Below are 14,425 nucleotides of genomic sequence, written 5' to 3' on the forward strand. Positions count from 1 at the left end.
CGAAATGGGATTTATTATTAAGAATCAGAGTCGCCACTAGGGAGATTTATGGTGTCCCAAGTCACCGGTTTAATCCCGAATCGAGGAAAAGAATGACTCTATTTAACAGTCTGCGCACCAGAACTCCAAGTAAGGAATTTTGTTAACCCGGGAGAAGGTGTTAGGCATTCCTGAGTTCCGTGGTTCTAGCACGGTCGCTCAACTGTTATATTCGGCTTAAATTATCCGATTTTAACAATTATGAACCTATGTGCAAATTTTAACTTTTTATCGCTTTTATTATTATTATTTTAAAAGAGAATTGCAACGTCATTAAAACACGTCTTGAACCACGTCACATAAATGCACCCGTAGTTTTTGACATATTTTAACATCGTTGAGATTTGGATTTGGGTCACATAAATGCGCACCCGAGTTTAGAGAGGTAATGTTATTAAAATACGCGCCTAAAATAGACTAACGCGTTATTATTTTAGAAATGGCCAGGAAATTTACTAAACGGCCCGTCCCGAAATTTAAGTATTTTTATATACATTTAACGAGGGCCCCGCAATCTAGGTACTTTATTTGGCGAGGCTCATCTCGTTCATTATTTAAAGGGCAAACCTAAGAGCAACTATGATTCTCTACTTTATTTGTCTCTAAAATAAAAGAAAGAGTCCTAGTTAATTATGTATTGAATTATAATACGTTGAACTATGAATTGAATTCTTCCAGCCAAGTCCAAATAATGAATTTGCTTGTGCACGATTGCAGCAACCCGGCATTTCAGCCACCAGCGTTTGGGCTCAAAGTCGTGGATCAGTTCTAGAGCCCAACGTTCTTTTAATCTCCCCTAGGAGACCCTTCTGTGGGTTAGAAATCTTTGGGCTTGTTTGTCACGCATTCAAGCCCAATCTCCATGGTCCAAAAATTTCAGACTTTAACCAAACAAATTTACACTAATGCCTCAATCCTTTCCTTCAATATGCAATTAGTGGGCGAATCATAATAACTCAATATCGAAGCTAGAAGAGATGCAACTTCTGAACTATGACTACATAATATCCAGGCTAGGGTTATTGACACTAAACAATGAAGTATAAACCATTTCTACCATCTATTATACATGGAATTACTGGAACGAACATAGACATTCTTCCTAACCTTTTAGGCTCCATCATATTCCAGTTTTAATACTTTATAGAACAGGGTGCCATACTTGGACTATACTAAAATTGAACCACACTAAGTCGATTTTATTGAAGAGAATAGGCATAGGTTATATTCCATATACACAGTATCTCAAGTATTCAATTAACTTTACATACCATAAATATTCAGATAAGAAAGAAAAAGCAACATGATTCCCAGAATACACTACTTGTACTAGGATGAAACAGACTAAACTAACTACTTTCATATTATGCTACTAGATTCCAAACAAGTTGTTATTGAAGACTGAAGGCCAAAGATCATTCATTCATCAAGCTTTATGTAATTACAACTTTACATATTTCTATATCTCATCTTCTATGGATTCAAGGGATACCTGGAAATGGCAATACAATGAGAAGAGAAGGAGGTCAGCAAACAGGCTAGTAGCAGTCAATACAACAGCAATACACCAGCAGCAGCGACTCAATCAATACTCCAGAAAAACCCAGAAAGGTTGTAAACCAACAGCAACAGCAAATACCAAGACAAACAGACTTAACCAAGCTTGTATTAAACCCAAAACTGAACCAGTAGACCGCTGAACCACTTAAGCAATCAAAAGGAATGAGAATCATTGTCCAGAATTCGAATTACACCTACGGATGCAATGAAACAGTATCTTTCTTTTGGTTTTCTGTTCTTAAACTCCCCAGCACTCTCTAAAAAAACTGATTGTTTAAAACTCTCAAAAACTGGCCTCAACTCTCCTCAAAGATTCTTTTAAATTTAACCTCTAAAAACTGATCCTAAAAGCCCTCCAATAAAACTGATCTTTTGGATCCTCAAAACTGCTCTCTAAGACTAATTAGAGAGGAACCAAAAGCAGAACCTCTCTCAAACTCCTAAGGTCTCAAAATTCAGAACCTTTTGAACTCTTTTAACTCTCTAAAAAAACTGATCAAAGACTGATCTCCCTTCTCTCAAAAAAAAAATTCCGTCCCTAACTCTGTCTCTCTTTTTAGCCCTCTTAAGGTTTGAACCCCCCTATTCTAAGGTCTGCCCTATATTTTATACCCTAAGACAGACCCCTTTTCCAGCCTGTTTTAACACTTAGATCATTAAGAAATGTATTTCTTCCATCATATTCCCTGACAGCCACTACTAAGTGTCTAATTTCATTATTCAATTCAAAGGTGTATGGGCAGCATGAATTTAAAACTCAGGCGTGCCCTGACAACCAGAATGGGCTTCCACTTGATTTTAACACTTTCACTTCAGTGATTTACCCTTAACTTCATTAACTAATGATTCTTAAACCGACTAACAAGCATGATACAGATTCAAACAACAGCTAAAACAAACAAATTCACAAAACTCAACTGATTAACCAATTCAGTGTTTTATTCCAACAGCAAAAGAAACAAGACAACACTGAATTGCCCATAAGATTGTTAACAATACGCACGAGCATGGGATGAACAAGTTCTATTAAGTTGAAATGAACCAGTTTGACTGACTAAATTATTAAACAAGGCAGGGTTTCACACAACTGACTATACAGACTTGTGAGACTAAGAACAGATTCCCCAAATATTATGACAAACAAAACAGCGAATTGGCAACAGAATAAACAAAATGCCAAACGTTTGTTCTTGATAAACAAAATGGTCGAATAAACAAAATACCAAAATAGAGGACTGGTCGAGTTTCAATCCGAAAACGACCAGAGAAAAGAAAAAGAGACAGGGAAAGATTGACAACAGAATAAACAAAACTAGGAAATAAACTCACCGGCCAGGCTCGAACTGGGAAATGATATGCTAAGTCAACACAACATAATGGCAAATGTTTGTTCTTGTTGGAGAACAAACGGGCGTTATTATTTTATGCTGAAACATACTTGAATAAACCAAGAAATCCAAACGAACGACCCCCTTGTGCACTGGTCCCAATTTAGGGTTCTAAGGCTTGAACTTAGATTTGATATTCGACGAACTTTGGTCTGATTCGAAAGGAATCCATGATGAATTCGTTATGAAGGAGTCACGGGGGGTATGTGGCATTGATTTTGGGTCGATTTGGATGAACTAAGGTTTGGGTCGATTTCTTTGATCTAAGATTCGAGGGGCTTGGGGGTGATTCGAAGAAAAATGAGCGTGGATTCGGAAAGGGGATGGTATGGTGGTTCAGGGGTGTGATTTTGGGGTTGTTTGGCCACCGTCCGCCACTGTGGGCGATTTCCGGCGGGCGGAAGGCGGTGGTGTGTGGTGGTGTTTGTTTTGGTCTCTGAAGAGACGAGTGGCGGGGGGTGTTTGGTATATCAAAATTAGTTGATTAATCTGGGCCGTTGGATGATGGGAACCAACGGTCCAGATTAAGTCACTTAAGCCAAACGGGGTCGTTTAGGCTTAGCTGGGGCGGGTATGGTTCGGGGTAAATAGGTCGGGCTAGAGACGGGTTATGGGAGAGGGATCTTGGACCGTTGGATTGGGTGATTGAACGGTTGAGATTGATTGGCGACGAAACAGTGTCGTTTGGTATGGTCTCTTGGACCGGCCGGGTGGGCCTGGATATGGGGTGTGACATTGGGCCTGAACTTTTCTTTTAAAACTGGCCCAGTCCGATTTTTAACTCTTCTTCTCTTGTTTTTTTTTCTTTTATTTTCTTTTTAATTCCTAATTACCAAAAATTCTAAAATAAATTGTAAAGCCAAAATTAACTTAGAAAATACTAATTAACCCTTAATAATAATTATCACACAAAATTAAATACAAAGATAATCACACAATTTTGACATTAGACACTAAAAATGCGAAGTACGTTATTTTTTCGATTTTTCATTTTCGTAAAACAAAATACTGTTTAATTAATCCTAAATTGCAAAATTAAATCGTAAATGCAAATGCAACACATATATTTTTTGGATTTTTTAGTAATTAAAATAGAATAAACATTCACAGACAAAATACAAATAATTATCTAAAAAAACAAATGCCACGCGAATTCTCAAAATTGCACACAAAGGAAAATTATTTTATTTTGAATTTTTGGAAGTAGTTCTCATAGGGCAAAAATCACGTGCTCACAAATCCTAGATTCTAGGATGAAATTTTATAAAAAGAAGTTAAAGAGTGAAAAAGTTGAGTTTGAAAAATTGTCGCTCATGTTTTAGGGTTTTGAAAAAAATAAAAAATGGCTGAAAAGTCTCGATTATATATATCCCTCTCAGATCCTCATCGCTGACCGCGAAAAAAAGGACCGTGGCCGCAGAGATTCACTGCGGACCGCGAAATAACGAGCGCAGTTGCGGAAGTTTTGTCTGGCCCACCGCTGACCACGATATCCTACCGCGGCAGCGGTATCCCTTGCGCGGCAGCGATAGTTCCACCGCGGTCCACGAACCCCCAGTTTCAGAGACCTGCAACTTTTCAGGTCCAGGTATTTTTCTAAGTCTCAATATACTCCGTAGCTTATCCAAAACTCACCCGAGCCCTCGGGGCTCCAAACCAAACATGCACACAAGTCTAAGAACATCTTACGGACTTGCTCGTGCGATTAAATCACCAAAATAACGTTAACAACTATGGATTTAACACCAAAACTCATGAAATTCATAGGATAGCATTTCCATTTTCTCAACCAAGGGCCCGATTTATATCAAATCTTTTTCGATTCTTACCAAATTCCACAGATTTAACTTAATTATTATTTTAAACAAGTACCGGGCTCAGAAACTAAAATACGGGCCCGATACTATAAAAAATACGCATCATTTTATTTCAAAAAGCCCTTATATTTTCCTGCAAATAATCTTCTTTAAAATTCTTTTATCGGGCTAGGGACCTCGAAATTCGATTCCGGACAAGTCTCATATTTTATTACGGACCATACGGGACTGTCCGATCACGGGTCCAGGTCCGTTTACCAAGAATGTTGACCAAAGTCAACTTTAACCAATTTTAAAGACCAAATTCATTATTTTTCTAAAATTTCACATAATAGCTTTTCGGAGACGTGCCCGAACTGTGCATGCAAATCGAGGTAAGACAAAAAGAGGTTTTTAAGGCCTCAGAACACAGCTTTGACTTCTAAAATAAGAGATGACCTTTAGGGTCATCATAGCAACAATCTAGCAATCATCGCATCCAGATGTACCTGAATCTGCACACGAAGTGCAAAATATTGTATGAGTACAACCGGCCCAATGTACTCAATAAGTAATAGGACTAACCTTGGGCTGAAAGTAGTGAAGAGCTCAAAAAGATATAGTCAGAACTAATATAATAACAACACAGGTAAGATAATGACAATGAATGTGAATAACTCAGAAAAACTTCCATATACAGCTCGTTCATGGTACAAAAATTTAAACATGCTTTCAAGTTCACAGTTAATAACCAACACTGATAAGAGCAAGTCAAGTATAGCTAGCATGAGGAATGGCACATCTTTATGCTAACATGTCAAATATACATATCAAAAGTAAGGTATCACAGTAATATTCTCGGGTACTCACACTCTTAGAGTATTCAATCTATCTATCTTAAATACTCACTCATCACACACACAATCACTTAGCACTGTATGGACACACACACACACACACACACACACACACACACACACACACACACACACACACACACACACACACATATATATATATATATATATATATATATATATATATATATATATATATATATATATATATATATATATGTGTGTGTGTGTGTGTGTGTGTGTGTGTGTGTGTGTGTGTGTGTGTGTGTTAGACTCCGGAGGGGCGGATCCTGCCCAAGCACTAAATACAAAGACTATAAGGCTGCTGCGGCGCGCAGCCCGATCCACAATAATAAATAAGCCAATAAGGCCTACTGCGGCCTGCAGCCCGATCCACAATAATAAATAAGCTAATAAGGTCTGTTGCGGCGTGCAACCCGATCCACAATAACACTTACAAACCAGCTCTCAGGCCCACATCAGTCATCAATCTGTCAAGTCTCCTGGCCTTCTGCGTGCTTATACGAAAAAATTCCTGCTTCTGCGAAGACCACTTAAACTCCGACCTGCCGCTTCTGCGGCTATAATCCCGTTTCTACAGTTCTCCTCACGCTTTTGCGCGTCCGCTCCTGCGGAAGTCCTTCCACATCTGTAGTGCAACCAGGCCACGCTTCTCTACATCTGCAGACATTCTTCTCCACACCTGCGAAACTCCTATAGCCACCCAAATTTCGCTTCTGCGTTCCTCTAGCCGCACCTACGACATTGCACCTGCGGCCAAGCCCGCCGCAGGTGTGATTACACCAGCAATCCAAATATCTTCAGCAATGCTCTATGTCCAATATCGATCCGTTAGCCATCCGAAATTCGCCCGAGGCCCCCAGGATGTCAACCTAACATACCAACAAGTCCTAAATCACAACACAAACTTAATCGAACCTCAAATCACACCAAACAACATCAAAATCATGAATCAAATCCCAATTCAAGTGTAACAAAACTAATAAACTTCTAACTTATAAAACCAATGTTGAATCATATCAAGCCAAGTCTGATTGACCTCAAATTTTGTACACAAGTCATAATAACACAACGGATCTATTCCAACTCCCAGAACAAAAATATGAGCCTGGTATCAACAAAGTCCACTCTCGGTCAAAACCTCTCAACCTTCCAAACCTTCAACTTTCAACTTCCAACTTTTGCCAATTCAAGCCGAAATGGTATTAGTTACCGGCAGACGTCTCACGAGGGCATATAATCTCATAGCCAGTTGGATCTTCCAAAAGGCATAGGAATATAGCACACACATATTGTGCTAGCACGGGGTACGAACATGAGTCAGCAAATTGTGGTAGTGAAGACAAATAAAATATGAGTCAGCAAATAGCTGGCACGGGGTACGAATATGTGATCGGTGTTGAATGAGTTTCAAAGATGCTGGAATCGGGGACGAAAGACTGAAAGGAAGATATCGGTTGGAAAAGACAACATTCAATGAGCAGTCGTTATAAAGAATCTTTGCATTTATACCTAACCGTTATGCAGTCATCAAGGCGAGTTTTATTCTTATTAAAGAATAGCTTAATTTGGAGATCTTGTCTCCCTGAATTGAGCTATAAATAGAAGAATTTGTATTCGTTGTAGAACGCGAAAAAATTTGTACGCAAAAAGGCTAAACCTACTCTTATTCTATTAACAACATTCTTTTTTTCTGCTCAATACATTGTTCTTACTCTTTCTTCCAAAGAAGCTCATTTCTCAATCAGAATTGTATTTTCTTTAAATTTATTTAATTAATTTATTTCTATTCTTCATTATTTTATATTCTTGGATCAAATTAATTTATGTGTCTATAAACCACGATACAAATTTAATTATACCGTTTTACGGATAAACAGTCTAAATGTACCTTCTAAAAGAGAGATAAACGCCCAAGCTGGCTGCTACCGAACATTAATTTGCTTGTCCAAAAAACTATTGTTAAACTATATAAGCATACTGCTTTTTTCTGATGATTATATATTCACTAGCTAGTAGCTACTACCCCGTGCACTTGGAAGTTCGGAGTATTATTTTCTGAACTTTGTAAAAGTATTCTATCTGCCCAGAAAATATGCAGAGCCTCTTCACCTTCTGGATCATGCTTCAACTACCATGACTTCCATTCTCGAGACTTATTTTTCTTTCATGTTTTTTGGATTGTTTGTTCTACTTCCCTTTTTGTTCCATCATGCAATTTAAAAAATGACTCATAGCATGAGTGCAGGACAGTAGAAGAAATGTAGTTGAAATGATTTCAGTGCAATCACCCTATTTCTCTGTCATTTCGTGAAAAACGTACTGCTAATTTACAAAGTGTAGATACTGACTATATGAGTCAATGGTGTATAAGAAAAATATATACATCCACAGTAAACGAAAAATATACACTCTTTTTCTTTTTTGTCATGATGTCCTGTGAGTTTATAGTGCTCTCATGCACAACAGAAAAAAAAGAGTCAGCATAGCTACTCTTTAGCAAACATTTATTTCTGGAGTTTGTTCAAGACAAGACTGCGCATTTCTCCAGCAAATACTCAATAAGAAATCTTGCTAAAGATTATTTGCGCGCCATATTGAGGCTGTAATGTCATACCCTGTATTGGGGCATGAATATATGATGGGGAGATGCAGAAAGAGTATTGCCGAATGATCATAGCCAGGACGACTTTAGCTTCAACAAGTGCTAAGTTTTGGCCCACACAGATTCTGGGGCCTAATCCAAATGGAAAAAATGAAGCTAAATGTTTCCGTGGCTCAGAAAATCTCAATGGATTGAATTCATGGGCATCATCTCCCCATATCTCCTTGTCATGATGGACAGCAGTCATGGCCAAATAGAATTGTGTATTTGCTGGAATGTCAAGGTTTCCTAACTTGACTTTCTTGGATGTTTGCCTCATCAACATCACTGCCGGTGGATAAAGTCGAAGTGTTTCATTCAATATCATGCTCACCTGCCAATAAGACATAAAATGTACCTCATCATCTTATTGCAAAGGAAAAAACAGGGAGCTATGCACCATCTTTCCAAATGGTAAAGTCCCGTGAATGCATAATGAGGTTGTTCATCACTATAAAGATTTATGTTAGTCCTTTTATATCATACTTGAGGGCCATAAGACAAATGATAAGTACAATACAAGGCTTATGAGACTGTGAACAAGAGCTGCCACACAAAATAGGAACTGCAATAACAGCTGAACTTACGATCTTGATATCAGCTATATTCTCTGCAGTAGGGATCCCATTTTTGCAGGCACGGACGATTTCTTCCCGTGCCTTGCTTTGCCAATCTTGATGCAACGCCAACAGGAGAAAAGCCCATGTCAGAAGATTAGCAGTTGTTTCCTTTCCTGCAAAGTAGAATGTCTTGCATTCGTCTATAACCTCCTCTATATCCAGTGTCTCCTCTTTGTCGTCCTGATTCTTAAGTGGATACATCAACAAAGAAAGCAGGCCTTTTGAGTTGTTTGCTGTTCTGCTGCAATTGTTTATCAACATCCTTATTGCATCTCGAGTTTCCTTCTCCAGTCTATTCCTCATTCTGTTCTTCTTGGTGGGTAAAAATCTGTATCCACTTTCATCATTAGATGTCAAGGAGATAGAAATGACATGATTTACATTGAAATTAATGAAGCGAGTAAACTGCTCCAGGATGATGAAGCCATATTTTTGCAGAAGGGGGTAACAGGACTCCACCATTTCAACTCAACAAAGACAGTGAGTTGGCTTAGACATGAATGTTTAGTTTGATCTCATGTGCCGATTAGAGCTTTCTAATAATTCTTTCTGGAAATGCTGCAATCTCTAAATGCCTAGTTATATAGTGGTAAACATCGCTTTGCATAAGACAACTGCATGCGTCTAAAGTTCATTTTAAATGCAGCTCTTCTGAAAAGGTTATAGAAAAAACAATCACTCCACTGGTATTCAAAGATGCAATGGACTATTCTACTATAAGTATATCTTATCTTGTCACTTGTTTTTCCCTCTGGCTTTTACATGGTAGTTCTCTTTAGGATTGAAATTGCAAGAAGGGAGAAAAGGAATGAATAGTAAAGAATGAGATGCATTTGCATTTGTTTGCTCCGAACTTTTCACTGGTACGATTCATGCAAGGAAAAAGTGCTTGAGGATTGTAACATAAAAGAAAAGGATACATAGAAGTTTGGTATTCAACAAAATAATTGGAAGGGCAAGATGCAATACACTATCCGATAACGAAATGCACCTGAATCCAGGAATATAGACACTTCGTATGGCCTCCAAAACAAGGCTCACTTGTTTGTCTTGTAATTCAAAAATGCGCTTTCCCTCCTCAAAACTGCTTCCAAAAGCCGTCCTAGAAATGATGTCTGCTGAAAGGTTGTGAAATTCTTTGTGTACGTCCGTCTCAAACTGGTCTCTGGCATTTCTTACCTCTTCCCATTTCTCCAAGAACTTTGTTGTGCTATCAACCATTTCAGAAATCCAGCCCTGTAAAAAGGGACACATGGCGATTGGTCAATCAGCTAGAGCATACATAAAATTGTCATAGCATGACAGAGTTCTACTAAGCCAAACTTTAGAACAAGTCCTGGACATTCAGGAGTATCATTTCGCGACAAGACTTACACAATGCACTGCGCTTCATTTTTCGCACCACAATCACAATATAGAAACCCCGGCCCCTTCCAGAGACGGGCTAGATATGTTGATTGATGGGTTGGGAAGAGATAGAAATTGAAGGAGGGGACTGGGGAGTAACAATGATGTAATTAGATTAGTAGAAAGTGAGAGGCATGGAGGATTAAAAGGCAAAACTTTAATACATATCTAGCCCTTTAAATCAAGTTAAACTAAACCAACTACTTTTTGCTCGAACTATGTAGCCAAATTGATTTTTATTTTCTTAAATGTACATATATAATGTACTGCATCCCCTCCAATTTATATGATATTGTACCATTTCAGAATGTTCCAAAATATTCAAAACAACCATTTATTTTTATGCAACTTTTATAGCTTGTAAAAATTCAAATTCATGTAACTATTGACATTTTTAATTATATTTGATGTTATATTTTCTCAATCAAACTAATTTCTCAATCATTATTTAATTTTTTTTCCATTGTAAGTAAGTATAAGTCAAACTAACATCTTATGCTCCATATCTAATCAAATTTTGTCAAATAAAATAGTACATAAATTATAAACTATTAGGTCACCTAAAACATAATTAGAAAAAAAAAAAATTATACCGGCTACAACAAGTTAAAATCAGCGGCAGAGCTAGCCCATCGTGTACAGGTTCGGTTGAACCCGGTCGCTTTGATCCAATCCATGTATTTATCTCAAAAATCCATTGAATACATACAAATTATTAATTTAGAACTCATAACTTAAAAGGACTAGAAACCCCCAACCCATAAGTTTCAAATCGTGACTACACCTCTAGTTAAAATACAAGGGAGAAATTCAAAAATAACCAGATTTACAAGTGGTCGTTCAAAAATAGCCCAGTTTCAAAAGTAATCGAAATTTAGTCACCTTTCATGTAAAGATAAATTTGAACGAAAACAGTGTTCAAAATCCGAAAAAATACTCCAGCATAATATACTGGAGCTCCAGTATATTATACTGGAACTCCAGTCTCAAAAAAAAATTAGTTAGTTTATAGCCTGAACTACGCGGGTATGATTCTCACCGGATGTGAGATCAGATGCAAACCTCTTTGGTTTCGGTCTCTGTTGCAGCAAAATAGTGGCTATTTTTTATTAACTTGGTAAACGCTGGCTATTTTTGAATGACTAGTCCAAAAACTGGTTATACCGTGTTATTTTTACTTCGATAGCGCAAAAAGTTTTTACACGACTGCATATAAGCTAAATCCGAAATAGAAAGGACAAGAAATGATCGAACTAGATTAAGCGAAGAATGGTTAAAGGTTGAGTACCTTGACTCTCTCCAAGTTAAAGGCCTGGTTGGTTATCCTCCTGTGAATAGCCCATTTCTCACCCTCCAAACCAACAAGCCCATCTCCAAACAACATCTTCGACAAAGGGTTATATTTCACTTTCTCAAACGAACCACTGGTGTTGACCAAAATCTCCTTGATGAGATTTGGATCAGCAATTGCCAACCTAGGTTTAGGACCAAACCAGTAAAGGAAATTCTTACCATAAACCGTTGACCAGTTATAGTAGTGCGGCATGACACGAGAAACTACATCGTGGTGATGGGTGAAGGAACTGGACTTTGATTCAGCTTCTGCTATCATTACTCTTCTGATCTTTGCTGTGTTGTTGAAGATTGGGCTGTAAGCTGGTCCATTTATACCTTGTTTGCTGAAGTGCTCTTGAACTTTTAAAGGGACCAATATGAGTTCGTAAACGAGTTTCAAGATTAAGAAGAAGAAGAGGGAGATGAACAGTAGTGGGAGGAAGTTGATCATTGCCGCCATGAAAATGGCGATTCTTTGAGCCGAAAAGACTCGCACTCTGCGTGCGCGTGTGTATGTGTTTGTCTGTGCGATGGAAAATGACAGGTTTTTATTATTGAATTTTTGCTTTAACATTATTTATTACTATTAGGGGAGGAAAATATTAATTAATATATTATATAGGTGGATTGGATCGCTCAGGCTCACCACATGGTGTAGAAATTTCAACCCGTCTTTTTTGTATACAGTAAAATCGGAGGGTCCAACTCCAATTCTCCATCGTTATAATATCTTGAAGGCTCGAAATCACGGTCGAGTTTCATCCCTCGAGGGCCATCGACGCTCAACCTCGAGATTGTATGAGACCGACAGTTACGGAAAGAAAGTGGGGAGTTCCCAAGGCATGAAGCTAGAGCCGACAAAATCTGGCAGGCTAGTCTGAACCCGTATCGTGGCATTAACTATGTGTCTCATCTCCATATCTTTGTAATAAATGCATATGTACTATGTTGGGATTCCCCTCTTATATAAAGGGGATCCTAGTCATTTTGTAAACATCTATTACTCCATATTAAATACACAAGAACATTATCTCTGCTCTCTAACACATTCTCTCGATATTATTGCTTTCATTTATTGTTCTTCATTTATTGCTTATTATTGGCCATAAAGAGCCATAATTGATTTTATCATAACTGTTAATCTCCATTGATCACCTTCGATAGCCCCCAGCCAACCCTCAGATTTGACCCCGAGGCCCTTGAATAGGCAAGCTGGAGGCCCCGATCGGCAGCTATTCGGTTTGATTAACACATCGTTTTTAAGCTCTTACATTATCTCTAAGTCTTCCACATAACATCTACTACCTAACAACTAACATAAGAATATATCACTTATTTTTAGAACCACTAAATCAAATTTAATTGTCATTACCATTTTCACGGTAAATAGTTTGACGCCCACCGTGGGGCTAAGAATAATAGTGATTATTTTCCTGTTGGTTTTACTATATAACACAAGTTATCTTTCACGCTTTTTATTGTCCAAGATCTTCGATTTCAGGTCGAAATGTCTAACTCAGTGAATGGAGGTGAAAACAACAATCTTGAGGACCATGAAGAAAACGGTGTGGGTGTTCCAGGTGTTCTTGTGCCACCACAAAGCCCTAGGAATGCACCAAAACCAATCCCCGTGGACGCGATCTCACGCGACGCCCAACGCATCGACATAAGCTCCCACGCTGACAGGAGTGTGCGCTAAGGGGATCAACAGGAAGCTCAGAAAACCCCCACTAGGGAAGAACGAGAGGTTAGCCTTCATGTTATTTTTGAAATGTTGCAGGCACAACAGCTGGCTATTGCTCAGCTGCAAAATCACCAGAAAACTCCTAGCACAGTAGCATCGGGGATGATTTCCCCAGCCGAGCAGGTACTAGAGATATCAAGTAACAATGGGTCGGCAGCCAACCCCGCCATCATAAAGATGCTCGAGGATCTCACAAGGATGATAGAGTCAGGCAAAAAAATGATAGAAGCCAATGATAAGAAGATCGAAACCTATAACTCTAGGGTCGACCAAATTCCGGGCGCACCCTCGATCCTCAAAGGTGTGGATTCGAAGAAGTTCATATAAAGGTCGTTCCCAGATGAAGCAGCTTCAAAAGCCATTCCAAAGAAGTTCAGAATGCCAGACCTTCCGAAATACAACGAAACCTCGAACCCCAACGAGCACGTCACTGCCTACACTTGTGCAGTAAAGGGCAATGACCTAAAGGACGACGATATCGAGTCCGTCTTGCTAAAGAAGTTTAGGGAAACACTCTCGAAAGGGGCCATGATGTGGTATCACAACCTAGCTCCTAACTCCATAGACTCCTTTGCCATGCTGGTAGATTCCTTCATAAAGGCATATGCCGGTGCCATCAAAGCAGATTCTTTCATAAAGGCACATGCCGGAGCCATCTAAGTAGCAACAAGGAAATCTGATGTCTACAAGATAAAGCAGAGGGAGAACGAGATGCTGCGAGAGTTCGTATCTCGATTTCAAATGGAACGAATGGAACTGCCACCAGTCTCTAATGACTGGGCGATGCAGGCCTTCACTTAAGGTCTAAATGAATAAAGCTCGGTGGCATCAAGGCAGCCAAAATAGAACGTAGTCGAGTATCCCGTTGTGACCTGATCGAACGTCTATAACCGATACTAGTCAAAGATCAAGGTCGAGGACGACCAACTAGGAGCCCCCTAGGGATCAGTATACCCAAGCAGGCTTCTGGCAAATGAGACAAAGCCAAACAAAGAAAGGTACCAGTCATACACC

At 38.8% G+C, this 14,425-nt stretch overlaps 1 protein-coding gene across 1 annotated transcript; it reads right to left on the minus strand.

Annotated features, from left to right (window-relative positions):
- Positions 1-7,925: 7,925 nt before the first annotated feature.
- LOC107776055 (cytochrome P450 734A1) lies at positions 7,926-12,230 on the minus strand. Its single transcript, XM_016595864.2, has 4 exons — positions 11,621-12,230; positions 9,917-10,161; positions 8,893-9,253; positions 7,926-8,639 (listed from the first exon to the last, which is right to left on the minus strand). The coding sequence occupies exons 1-4, from the start codon at positions 12,125-12,127 to the stop codon at positions 8,220-8,222; spliced, it is 1,533 nt and encodes a 510-aa protein (XP_016451350.1). The 5' UTR covers positions 12,128-12,230; the 3' UTR covers positions 7,926-8,219.
- Between the last annotated feature and the right edge of the window lie 2,195 nt (positions 12,231-14,425).

This window comes from Nicotiana tabacum, chromosome 18, assembly GCF_000715075.1.
Source record: "Nicotiana tabacum cultivar K326 chromosome 18, ASM71507v2, whole genome shotgun sequence".
Lineage (NCBI taxonomy): Eukaryota > Viridiplantae > Streptophyta > Magnoliopsida > Solanales > Solanaceae > Nicotiana > Nicotiana tabacum.